Here is a 13,338-nt window from a genome sequence, read left to right on the forward strand (position 1 = left end):
TTTGTCACCCCTTGTAAAAACTGTGACTCCCTTTGTGTGCAGAGTGTTGATTTGTTTCCTTTTTTCCCTTTTTTTTTCCAATTGAGTGAATCCCACTGATGACCTTAAACAAACAGTGAGACCTTCTTTTAATCCTATCACCCCACAAATACTCTGGAAAATGTCCCACAGAACATGGCGCAAAAGTTATTCTCTGTAATGACAGTAATGGAGCACAAACGGATCCATTGGACACTGAAGGCTTGCCATGTGCTGCAAAATGTGTAATAAAGCAAAATAATACTGCAACTGTTTGTGGTATTACTTGTAGAACCGTTCAGTGATGTCAGCTAATTTGACAAAAGGAAATGCCAATTTTTATAAGGGGTGACAAGACATTGTGGCCACGCTGTACAAAGCCAGCTGTGCCGAGAAGGACCGGGAGTGCTCGCGAGTAAAACACAAGGCTCTTTTTCCCTCAACTCTTATTTTCGTTTATTGATATTTCTAAATTTCCAAGTAAAAATGTGAAAGTGAGACTGATAATGATTCGTATTGAAAAGAAGTTATCTTTTGGATGTATATCAGTCTAAAGCGGTCATCATCTCTTTTACCGATGTCAATGACAAGCACACATGGGACAATTGGAATTGCCGATCTCTGCTTGTGGCATTTGTAACCAGTCGTTTCAACAGAAACCATCCCTGTTCACAAACATTCACAGAGGATACAACGGGAACCTTTGATAAGTTTGGTATTTCTAAGTTTTCAACCATTCCGTTTTGATAGTTTATGCAAACTTTCATCTTCTCCTTTTTCTTTTTCTTCATTTTAAACTAAGAACACAGGAGTACCTTTCAGGAGAAGGTGGCCCAGTTAATCCCACATTCATGATGGGTTGCTTGATGAACGTTTTTACCCTAGTCTTTCACAGACTGGCTATCCACTGTAGGTGGCAGGAATTTGGAATTTGTTCAGGGTGCCCTACTCTTCGCGAAACACCGTGGAATCTGTAATATCCACCAATGCCCCCAATGCTGCCAGACAGGCCCTCTGGCTTAATGTCGTTCCCATGGATGGCACACATTGATGAATCGCCCTGCACGTGAAACATCAGGATGACCGTTTGTAGCTGGGATGAGATATCATGGGAACTTTCATGCAGACTGGTTGTGATGAAATTATTTGAGTTCACAATGGGAGGAAGGTTTGTGCAGTTTTTGGTCGAATTGTATATTTAGTTTTTCACACTTTATTAAAACATTATTCTGCTCTTTATAACCCAAGAGCATTGCAGATTGGCATGAGATTATTTGGAATGTAGGAACCCTTCTGAAATGGTCAGATAGTTGCTTCAGCTGATGTTTATTACAAAAACTATACTTGCTTTACCTTTCAAGATATTCTCCAGCTTTCGACATTTATTTCTTCCCACGGAATGGAATCTTTCGTATGCCTTCAGTGTCGGAATTTTTTGAGTCCTTTACGGGCATTCATTACCGTACCATGCGGTCAATCATCTGTATATTTCAACAGGCATGATGTTTTCTTTGACCAAAAGGAAATAATTATTTGCTGTTTCACTGACTTCATCTCGCTTGCCACCATGTTTGTTTTCAGCACACACACACATTTAAGCAGGAAACGCATGATGATGGGTATTAGTTACTAAGCCTATTTTCTCAAAAAGCATTTGTCTAAATGCATTAATCAACCACTTGCATTAAAAAACAGGTTCAAGTGTGAACCACCCTTCTCGATGTAAATTAAATTATTTAAATACAAACTCCATCTCACAAAAATCAATATGATAGTAGTAAATGTGAGCACATTGAGGTTGTATGCACAAGGGCATATTGAAAAGTAATGCCTCCTGTTATTTTTCTCCAAAACACCTGGAAAGATATTGGAAGGAAACAAAGCGCAGTCTGAACATTAGTTCTTCCTTCCACTGGGTGCAAATATTTGTGATTCTGACACTAGATGTCTCAGTGCTACGTCAATCAAGATGGCAGAGGGCAACACAATGTTGTCAGTGCTGTGAAGCATGAAGCACTGGAGATGAGAGTTGGGTGCACCTTTATCATCCTGAGAGTAATAGATGGTCAATGGAGTACCGCCACAAAGGATCACCTGACTTGACTCTTTCAGATTTTCATCTCGTCCCCAAACTTAAGGAACACTTTCATGGAGAACATTCTTCTTCCGACGATGATTGTCAAGGCCACTGCGAAGTGCTGTTTAAGTCAGCAGGGGGACATAGTTCTATCATGACGGCATCACCAAACGACTTGAAAGTTTGCAGAAATGTGTGTACCGTAGTGATGATTATGTTGAGAAATAAATATGCACCACAGCAGAATAAAGATGATGTTCGAGTCTGTCTTTGTTTCATTCAAATATCTTTACCTATTTTGGAGAAAAAGAATAGGCCTTACTTTTCAACACGCCTTCGTATGCATCTGCAAGTGTACAGAAAATGTCTGCGTTGTTTTCACAATCAAACTGCTTGATGGAGTATGTGACATTTGTAAAGTACCATCCACATTTCAGAACTTCTTGTCTGTGTTGGTCATTGATATTATTTTCTTGCAAAACACTGCTCTCCCTGCAGGCCCTGAACCTCGTCCTCAGTTGAAGGGTGCAAATCGTACATATCGTGTGTGGTTGGACCCAAACCAGTACCAGCAGGACATGACCGCAGTCATAAAGAATGGATCTCCTGACATGTATGAGACATTCAACTTGATCATGCGCAGGAAGCCCAAAGAGAATAATTTCAAGGTACATAGTTGAGCAATACAGGCCTTTTCATTTATTCATTCATTTAATTAATTAGTTAATTCATTCCATTTAACCAAAGATCCAGATTCTTCCCCCAACAGGTTACAAGGCTTATGGAAGAGCTATCTCACACACTCTCACACCGCACATGCAGACAGAGACATCAGATAGCACAAGATTTGACATCAGATAAAAACGACCATTGATCTTGGGGGAAGTTACTTCTTGGAACACATTGGGTGCAGGTGGTGCCATCTAGTGGTGGCGTTTTTCTCTCTGCAGTCGGCAGGGTGCTTTTAAGGGGAAATCTCTCTTTCCAAAGGATGTGAACTCATGGATTTATCTGTGGTATAATCCTCTAATTGCAGACTGCCAAGCGATGAAACAACATGTACCATTTTAAAGTCTTTGGATTGGAATTGAAACGTAGACCTCCCAATATCAGAGCAGCCGCTCCACTCACAATGCATTGAGTCTGCTGGAGTGTGTAATGAAACCAAAAACATTGTTGTTAGAGACACTTTTCAAAATTTACTTCATGCTATAGTGCTGGTTGTCGTAGAGAGAACTCATACCGTGACTTTTACAGTTGAATTACATAATACAGAGTTGCCTCCGAACATACAAATTGTCTTTTTGTTTCAAATTTGCTGAAGTAAGATTATAAAAATGTTGTGTTGTGTATTTTTTTGTTTTTTCCTTTTCCGCACCCACACCTGGTTTTTGTGAGACCAAACATGCTTCCTATTTTGCACCTGTCTCATTTTGTCCTCTTCTTAGGAGGTGCAGATGGAACATTAAGGATCGTCAGTGAGATGGCGTGTTTGTTGGCACTTACAACGCAGTGCATAACCCACAAATGACCATTTTTACATCGTGCATGTGCATGCGCATTCCACTCAACACAAGCTACAATGTCAGACCTAAGTAATAGATACTCCTCGTATTATAGCTACATACCTATCTTAATGTGATCCTCGCCACACGTTCCCAGCTGCAAACTGTCGGGAGAACGTTTTCAAAAATGGCATTAAGTGATCCAACAGAGTCCAAGGCTGCCAAAACATCCCAGTGCAATCAAGCATTCATGGAAAATTGGACATATTCCAGGCATTAAGGCCTCAAGTCTCGGCACTTTGTGTGCACACAAATGTGCATGCACACAATAAAATAAAAATAAATAACAATGTCTGTACAAACGCTCTCAAGCGTGAAATCAATCTGAACATCTCATGTCCAACTCTTGCATTCTTTTTCCTGACAATGCCGTCTGATGTCGCAATCACAGAATAAGCAATTGAAAAATTACTGCACAATAACTAGAGTGCACCGATAAGTAATTTTTTTTTTCCTTTGGCAAAAATATTGAATCTTGCATAAAAATGGAATATAATTATATGCAAATACTCTCAGGGGATAGACTGGTCTGCATGATAAACATACAGCCCCTAGCAATGCCACAAATGTGAACAAACCACCACATTGCGGTGAAAACAGGTAATCAAATGTATAGCAAAGCGTGCTGTGACATAGGTCGAGTAACTTCAGTGACAAACTCTTAGATTAACACGGAATGTGCTGAGAACACAGTTGAAACTGTCATGCACAAAACCATGGTCACAGTGTAATGCTAATTGCAGTTTATTTGATTCTGGAAAGCGATTGAAGCACACCTTAGAATTTCGCAACACTGCGTGCATCCACACACGCGGTTCCTAGACTTGCGAATAATCGCAACAGTGGGATGCAGTGTTCTCGCCGCAGCAGTGCCTTCATGTTACAAGATTCATCGTGCGAAACATTAGCACTGTCGTGTTGTCTGCTGTATGCGGTGCATGGTTTGTGAATTTTAGGGACCGGATGAAAGTGTTATACCAGCACAGGTAAGTTCCGTGTAAGAGGTGCATCGAGAACAAGGTTCTTTGACCAGAGGCTTCTGGGCTGCATTAAAAAAAATGAAGCAAAATGTATATCAACAGAAGTGCTCATGTTGCCTTTCAAAACATGCGTTCACGTTCACTAATGCTTTGCTTATCGAACACGGGCTTGGCCACCCCATGATTCTTCCAAGGATTCCTGTTTCTCATGAGATCGGGTCAAAATCTGATGATCGTCTCATTAGATCTCATGACTAGTGTTTGTCGTGGGAAGTAGCTGCATCGATTAAAATACAGTACCCCATTGTAGCAAGTCACAGGATGAAGTGAAGATGCTCATATCAAAAATGCAGCACTCTCTTGTGGCACAACACCACACAGGATGAAATGTGCATCAGAAGTTGCTGTCATCCTTTACCAGTAGCATTATAATCTGCATAGCAATTTCGAATGATATGAATAAGGCTCTTTAAAGCACAAGACAAATGCACTTCAGCATATTTATGTCCATTTCTGTTCCTTCAACTAAATTATTTTCTGAAGCACCATAAAGTCTGAAGCAAAATGCTGTCAAACCCTATGAAGCTCATTTTGTGGCTTATCTTAACATATCTTGCGTTGACACCATTCAGTGTCGTGTACCATCAGAACAAATGCAGATTTAAATGCTCAAACTTCAGCATAATTCTTAAATGTACGTTCATCTGTCCCTTTTCTCACCTTCGATGCAGGCAGTGTTGGAGACAATTAGGGATCTGATGAACACAGAGTGTGTGGTCCCCGACTGGCTGCATGACATCATCCTGGGCTACGGGAACCCTGGCAGTGCACACTACACAAAGATGCCAAACCAGATCTCATCGCTCAATTTCAACGACACTTTCCTGAGCCTGGATCACTTGCGGGCGAGCTTTCCCGGACATACAGTCAATGTCACAGTCTCAGATCCAGCCCGCCAGGAGCCCCCTTTCCGGTATCCTCCAATTTCATTTGATGCTGAATTTGTATTGCAACCTTCATGCATCTCCGTTTTTGAAATCAATGTTTTTCAGGGAGCTCGGGATATTGTTCTTTGTTCTTCAGTTGAATTGTCTCTGATGCTCGTACCTTAAAATATTCCATTGCACTCTCTGCAGTGCTCACCTATATTATTAATTAGCAGGCATTTGAAACTACTTTCACAATTGCATGAAAATGATCAAATTCAGTGGAAGGAATACATTGTTGAAAGGCTATAAACCGGTCTGCAAAAGTCCATGTCATTGTTTGTCACAGCAGTACATTCTGGTGATGTCCATCGTGTTTGATTTCACAAAATCAATAGATCCCTGAGCGTTTGAGTTACTTATGCACTGATCCAATGCGGAGAGCTTTACCCCATGCCATTTTGAACCAAGGCTTAGTTTGCTGCGACAGCTTGTGATTTGGTACCAGGAATGGAATTGGCTTGCATATGTGCATACGAACTGTCATCTGGAAAAATCAAGTATTTTGCAATTGTTCCACACAATAAGAGGTTAAGATTATACAAATGTGCCTCTCCCGGATCAATTGTTACCTTTGTGATTAATATCTGTCGTGCCTTCAGAAAGTATTTCCACCCCCTTGACTTCACATTTTGTTGTTGTTACAGCCTGAATTTAAAATGGTAAAAAAAAACAAAAAAACACTTGTCACTGATCTGTACAAAATACCCCATAATGATAAAGTGAAAACATGTTTTTAGAAATTTTTACAAATTTATTAAAAATGAAATACAGAAATATTTAATTCACACAAGTGTTCAGCCCCCTGAGTCAATACTTCATAGAAGCGCCTTTGGCAGCGATTACAGCTTCCAGTTTTCTTGCATATGTCTGTATCAACTTTGAACATCTGCATTTGGGTATTTTCTCCCATTCTTCCTTGCAGATTTGCTCACGCTCTGTCAAGTTGAAATGGGAGCATCTGTGAACAACAATCTTCAAGTCTTTCCACAGATTCTCAATGGGATTGAAGTCTGGGCTTTGGCTGGGCCTCTCAAGAACTTTCATGTTCTTGTTTTGAAGCCATTCCATTGTTGATTTGGCTTTATGCTTGGGGTCATTGTCCTGTTGAAACGTAAATCTTCGCCGCAGTTGAAGGTCTTTTGCACTATGAAGCAGGTTCTTCTCAAGGATTTACCTGTATTTAGCTCTATTCGTTGTTCCCTCTGTCCTTACAAGTCACAAATTCCCTGCCACTGAAAAGCATGGCCCGAGCATGCTTCTGCCACCCCCATGCTTCTGCCACCCCCATGCTTCATGGTAGTGATGGTGTTACATGAGTGATGAGCTATGCTCAGTTTCTGCCAGATGTAGCGCTTTGCTTTCAGGCCAGAGAGTTCAGTCTTCATCTCATCCAATGACAAAATCTTTTGCCTCATGCTCTCAGAGTCTTTCACTTGCCTTTTTGTAAACTGCGGGGATGCTGTCATGTACCTTTTTATCAGGAGTGGCTTCCGTCTGGCCACTCTCCCATAAAGCCTCAATTTGTGAAGTGTTGCAGAGATTGTTGTCCTTCTGGCAGGTTCTCCCATCTCAGCCAAGGAACTCTGTTGTTCTGTCAGAGTGGTCATTGGGTTATTGGTCACCTCCCTGACCAAGGTCCTTCTTGCCTGGTTGCTCAGTTTGGTCAGACGACCAGCTCGAGGAAGAGTCTGTGCAGTTCCATATTCTTTCCATTTCTTAATGATAGAGCTCACTGTGCTCTTGGGAATTTTCAACACTCTAGAAATTACTTCATACCCTTCCGCAGATCTATGCCTCCTCACAGTTCTATCTCGGAGGTCGATGGACAGTTCCTGGACTTCATGGTAGAGTTTCTGCTCTGACATGTGCTGTCACCTGTGGGACCTTGTATATAAAGGTGTGTTTCATTCTTAATCATGTCCAATCAATTTAATTGGTCACTGGTGGATTCCAATTAAGTTGGAGAGACAGCTCGAGCATGATCAAAGGAAATTGGATGCACCTGAGCTCAATTTGGAATGTCATTGCAAAGGGGTTGAGCACTTATTAATGCAAGACATTTCAGCTTTTAATTTTTAAATAATCTGTAAAAATTTCTTTAAAAAAAGAATTCCACTTTGACATTATGTGTGGATCAGTGACAAAAAATAATCTCGATTTAATCCATTTTCAATTCAGGCTGCAACACAAGAAAATGTGAAACAGTCGAGGGGCGTGAATACTTTCTGAAGGCACTGTATTTTGTTTGTCTGTTTAGGATGGATGTAAACAGTGCAAAAGGTTTGAAACATAGATGGAAACATGAACCTCCATTACTCATACTACGAGGGCATGTTGAAAAGTAATGCCTCCAGTTTGTTTTCTCCAAAACAGGTAAAGATATTCAAACAAAACAAAGCACAGTCTGCACTTTAGTTCTTCCCGCCCGTGAGTGCGATGTTTCGTGATTCTGACACTACATGTCTCAGTGCTACATTCGTCAAGATGTTAGAGTACGATGTTATCCGTGCTGTGAAGTGTGAAGGGCTGGAGATGAGAGTTGGGTGCACTCTTATGATCTTTAGAGTCATAGTTGGTCAATGGAGTACCGCCACAATGGAGTACTGCCAGCTGACTCAGCTTTGTCAGATTTTCAAGTCATCTCCAAACTTAAAAAAAAACATCTTCATGGAGAACATTTTTCTTCCGTGATTATGTCAAGGCTGCCTTGAAGCACTGGTTAAGTCAGCAGGGGACACAGTTCTATCGTGATGGCATCACTCAACGACATGAACATTGGCAGAAATGTGTGTACTGCAGTTGTGATGAGAAATTAATGTTCACCATGGTAGAATAAAAACTGATGCTTGTATCTGTCTTTTTCATTTGAATATCTTTACCTGTTTTGGAGAAAAAGAATAGGAGGCATTACTTTTCAACTAGTACGTGCCCGTAAAAAAAAAAATAATAAAGAAATAAATAAATAAATATTCAAACTGCGAGCAAGAAACAACAACCACACAGGCCGTTTCTTCGTTCTCTCGTGCCCGTACGTGCGTGGCCCGGAAGTTCGCATATTATTCGCAGTTACGATTATTCGCAATTTAGTTTTAATGCCCAAATATTAAATTAGCGCCAACGTATTTTGCTTTTTCGCAATGTCATCACAAGGAAAAACAATAAGAGAAGAGAAGAGAGAGGAAAAAATTACTTCCTGGTTCCAGAGCACACCAGCTCACTCTGATGTTACCAAAATGTATGCACCGTCTAATATGAAAACGATCATAACTTGGGGCATTTTGTTTATCTATAAATGCGCATAAGACATCGAGAAATTATTAGAATACACGAAGTCATCACTCTCCGGAAGCCCGTACGTTGTAACCTCTAATGGGGAACGCGGCTGAGGTTCCCTTCCCCCATCGGCCACGCCCACGCAACAACGTGTCTTGTCATTGGTATGGTAAATAAATGGCCATAACTTGGGAAGCACTTGTCCGATAAATATCAAACCTTGAAAAGGCACATCCTCAGGTCCCCAGCAATATACCTGGCAAGTTTCAATTAGATCGGACCAGTGGTTGTCAAGAAACAGCGGTCGCACGCACGCACGCACGCACGCACGCACGCACGCACGCACGCACGCACGCACACACACACACACACACACACACACACACACACATTGCTGGAATTATAGATAGATACGCCTTCGTATAATTCAAGAAGTGTCTTTGATTGTTTGTTTTTTGTGTTTATCTTCTATGCAATCCTGAATTGCTGGAAGGAATGAGTTGAAACCTGGTGGTTGTACTCATGGTGTTTTTGATTGTATGATCTATTTGTCTGATCTGGTTCTCACCTGCTTATTCTTGGCTGTAGTTTGGTGTATGCAGATCTTATGCTCTACGTTCAGCCACTGATTTTCGGTACCCTATCTTTCCCTTCAGGATTACATTTCCTAATAAGCCCGCAGGCAAAAAAAGGAAGGCAGGTGAAGATGCTGATCCCTCACAGGCTGAAGATGGACACACCTTGATTGTGGAACCCTATGTGCCTCCTAACCCTGGACCATACCCTTATAATCAGCCACGACGGTCAGCCCCATCATGATCGATGTCGTTTTTAAAGTAGATTCAAATAGGCATTGTTTTGAAATGTCACACTTCAACAATATCATGCTGTTAGCATTTCTGTTTATGCATTGTAAGGTTGGTGCCATTATTCATAGAATTCCTGACAATTTGATTTTGTATTGATCGCTCTTTGGTGAAACATGACTTTATTGTGTAGGGTGATGTAATCTATACAAATAAATGTCAGTGCGTGCATGCGTGCGTTGTGCATTGGTCATGTTGCTTGTATTCATTATCAGAACATTTTTTTTATTGTTTTTTTTTTACAGGAACGCCATTCTTTTTACTCCAACACAGATTGAGGCCATTCGTGCTGGCATGCAACCTGGACTTACGATGGTTTGTAATCTTCGCCTTTCCACCACTCAACTCTCCCCACGCTCCCCTCAACTCCTCTCCCCAACCCCCATTCTGCATGCTAACTTTGAAATTTCCTTCTACGTTATGCTGCAGTCTGCACAATGTCCTTTCACAGACTTGGCGAGATTGCCCACACCAAATATTTTTCTTCCCAGCAGTATTACAATTATTTATTCTTTTTAATTTTTCTTACATTATAATACCAGTAGCATTGGGAGAGTGCCATATTTTACAGTGTAAAATCCACACTTTTTTTCGGCAAAAAATGGTAAAAGTTTGGGGTGCGGTTAATACATGGGTATAGATAAAAATACTTAAAAAACTATCAATGCTGAATTTCAATTATATTCCAAATGAACACTTTTCGTAGTAGTTGGAACTGCTGTTAAGCTCAATTCTGCCATTTAAATTTTTTATATCGGTTCAGATTATGAGTTTGTGCAGCATTTTATTAACCGTGTGCGGAAATTACTCATGCTCGGAAACATCCGGAGACACCTGGAGTTTAGGTGTGTGGTGTATATAGAGCCTCGCGGCTCTGAAAACGCCATTAAACACAAAAGAAGAAAAAGAACACCTGACCTCACATCAAAAGAAGAGTTCTTCACAATAGTAATGGAAGAGTCTAGTAACGGAGCACCCACCTCAAATAAGCCTGCGCGCAAACTTACGTGCATCCGACAACAGGCTCGGGGCGGTCACGTGACCCTCAAGAAGCACCGCTTTGTGATTCGCGAGTTCAAGAGGAAGACACTGCCCAAAGACGAGTTTCCAGCTGGCGTCATTGTTCGTGTGCAGCAGAAGGGGTGGATAGATGAGGGACTGGTCCAGGATTGGGTGTGCACGGTCTGGAGTAATAGGCCGGATGGTGGTCTCTCCCAACGACGGAGCATGCCAGTCCTGGATGCGTTCAGTTGTCACAAGACCGACGACACTAAAGCGCTGCTCCGTCGGACCAACACCGATCTCGTCATCATCCCAGGTGGGATGACATCGCTCCTGCAGCCCCTCAATGTGTCTATCAACAAGCCTTTCAAGGACGGACCCCGTCACTGTGGGTCCGAATGAATATAATGAGTTGGGAGAAGACCTCCACCAATAGCGTGAGGATGAGAAAGGTCGATCTTCCGATGATCTGCGGCTGGATTGTCAAGGTGTGTGAGGAGATACCATCGGACATCATCAAGCGAGCATTTCTGAAATGCCACATCTCCAACAACATGGATAGCACAGAGGACGACATCATTTGGGAGGAGGAGGCTGCTACCGACGCAACAGTGACGGGGACTTGCTCTGCCCTGATTCGGACAAGGAGTTATGTGCTGTCTTCGACGAGGAAAGCGTTGACGAGGATTTCTTTGGGTTTAGCTGAAAAGCTTCATCAAACCTAAACGGGCCTTTTCAGGGCCACAAATCTTGACTGACACAATCTGTCAACTTCCTGACCTGGATCTCAACCAACGGCATTCCATCTGTTCTGGATCTGATTTTGACCAATTTCCTTGAAAATATCTGCTGTTTTTCCTCCACTCCAATCAGTTCATCAGACCACATGCTTATCAAAGTAGACATCTCTCTGGCTGTTATGAGAGAACCACCTCAGTGCCGTCAAGTCTGTAATTTCATTCAGGCCGACTGGCAGGGACTTCAAGCAGCCATCAAACTTCGAGACTGGTCTCCCTTCGCTACTTTCTCCAACATCAACTCATCCTGGGAATTCTTTCAAAGAAACTTGCTCTCTCTCATGCACAGATTTATCCCATCTAATCTTCAGTTGTCCTACCCTTCCTCCCGCCCATGGTACACTGAAGCTTGGGGCGAGGCAGTTGTCCTGAAACAACTTGCCTTCGCCTCATGGAAGGGTAATCCAACTGAAGGAAATTTCAGTTCTTTCCACAAAGCTTGAACAAGTGTGTCTACCCTCAGGAGAGCCAGAAAACAATATCTTTCAAATCTCAAGTCTGAACTCCAAAACCTGTCTCCATCCTCCGAATCCTGGTGGTGTCGAGTTAAGTCTGTTTCTCGTGTTATGTTCTCCCTCCATCCCCTCCCATACTTCTGTACCCACCTTACCAGTCGCACCCAGCTGTTCCTTGACCCTGTGTCCTTTTCTTCTGACAAAGAGGAGAGCTTGCTGTCAAACCTCGACTCAGATTCTGCAACCGTTTCAGACGGCATCAGCCCACGTGTCCTAAAAACCTGCTCTGCTGCTCTTGCTCACCCTCTCTCTGTTCTATTCACCCTCTCATTTGCTCAAGGTCATCTGCCATCTGCTTGGAAATCAGCAAACATTACTGCTCTGCATAAAAAAGGTACAAAAACAGATTCCTGCAACTACAGACCAATCAGCCTTCTCCCAATCATCAGCAAGATTATAGAATCAATCCATCATCGCTTCAGACATTAAATCCTTCCACTTCTCCAATGGCTTGATTTCCGATCATCAATTTGGATTCATATTAGGTCACTCTACCCTGGATATGCTGCTTCTGCTTTCCCAACAATGGATGGAGGTCCTCAATGCCAGACATGAAATCAGAGCCATCTCTCCAGACATATCGCGTGCTTTCGATACAGTCTGGCACTCTGCTCTGCTCACCAAACTCGATCTCTCTATGGTATCCATGGACATCTCCACTCATGGCTCGCAGACTTCCTCTCCTGTTTCAGCCAACATGTGGCCCTTAATGGAGTTCTCTCATTCCCTCTTCCTGTCCAGGCCTGAGTTACTCAAGGCAGTGTTCTGGGCCCTGTTCTTTTTCTGGTTTTCATCAATGATCTCTCTGACTGGATAATCCTCTTTATCACTTTGCTGATGACTCCACCCTCTTTCATACCATCTGTCATCCCTCAGATCTGCAAGCATCAGCCTCTTCACTCCCTGCTGATCTGGATAAAATCACAAGCTGGTCCAACACATTGCACATGTCTTTCAATCTTGACAAATGTCACACTCTCACAATGTCTCTCTGATAGGACCGTCTGGAAAACCTACACATATCATTTCTCAACAATCCTCTTGAAGTAGTCCTTTCATTCAAGCTTCTGGGTCTCACTATCTGCCATGATCTTTCCTGGGAAAGCCACATTTCCAAGCTGGCCTCCAAAGCCATTTGCCGACTGGGCATGCTCCGCCATGCAAAGTCCTTCCTTGGCACATCTGTGCTCCTGACCACATAGAAAGCTTTTGTCCACAGCCTGATGGCGTACTGCTCTCCCCTTTGGGCTGGTACA

The 13,338-nt window shown here is 42.4% G+C and overlaps 1 protein-coding gene across 5 annotated transcripts in view; it reads left to right on the top strand.

The window, feature by feature from the left end:
- Positions 1-13,338, top strand: part of AQR (aquarius intron-binding spliceosomal factor) — a 184,372-nt gene that overhangs the window by 90,292 nt on the left and 80,742 nt on the right. For all 5 annotated transcript variants that reach the window (XM_085869606.1, XM_085869603.1, XM_085869604.1 and 2 more), the window contains 4 exons: positions 2,594-2,763; positions 5,372-5,613; positions 9,559-9,705; positions 10,014-10,083. In XM_085869606.1, the coding sequence (XP_085725732.1) occupies positions 2,594-2,763; positions 5,372-5,613; positions 9,559-9,705; positions 10,014-10,083 (629 nt within the window). The remainder of the gene's footprint in view (positions 1-2,593; positions 2,764-5,371; positions 5,614-9,558; positions 9,706-10,013; positions 10,084-13,338) is intronic.

Source organism: Eptatretus burgeri, chromosome 2 (genome assembly GCF_056783735.1).
Source record: "Eptatretus burgeri isolate ZD-2024b chromosome 2, Ebu_testis_v1, whole genome shotgun sequence".
Lineage (NCBI taxonomy): Eukaryota > Metazoa > Chordata > Myxini > Myxiniformes > Myxinidae > Eptatretus > Eptatretus burgeri.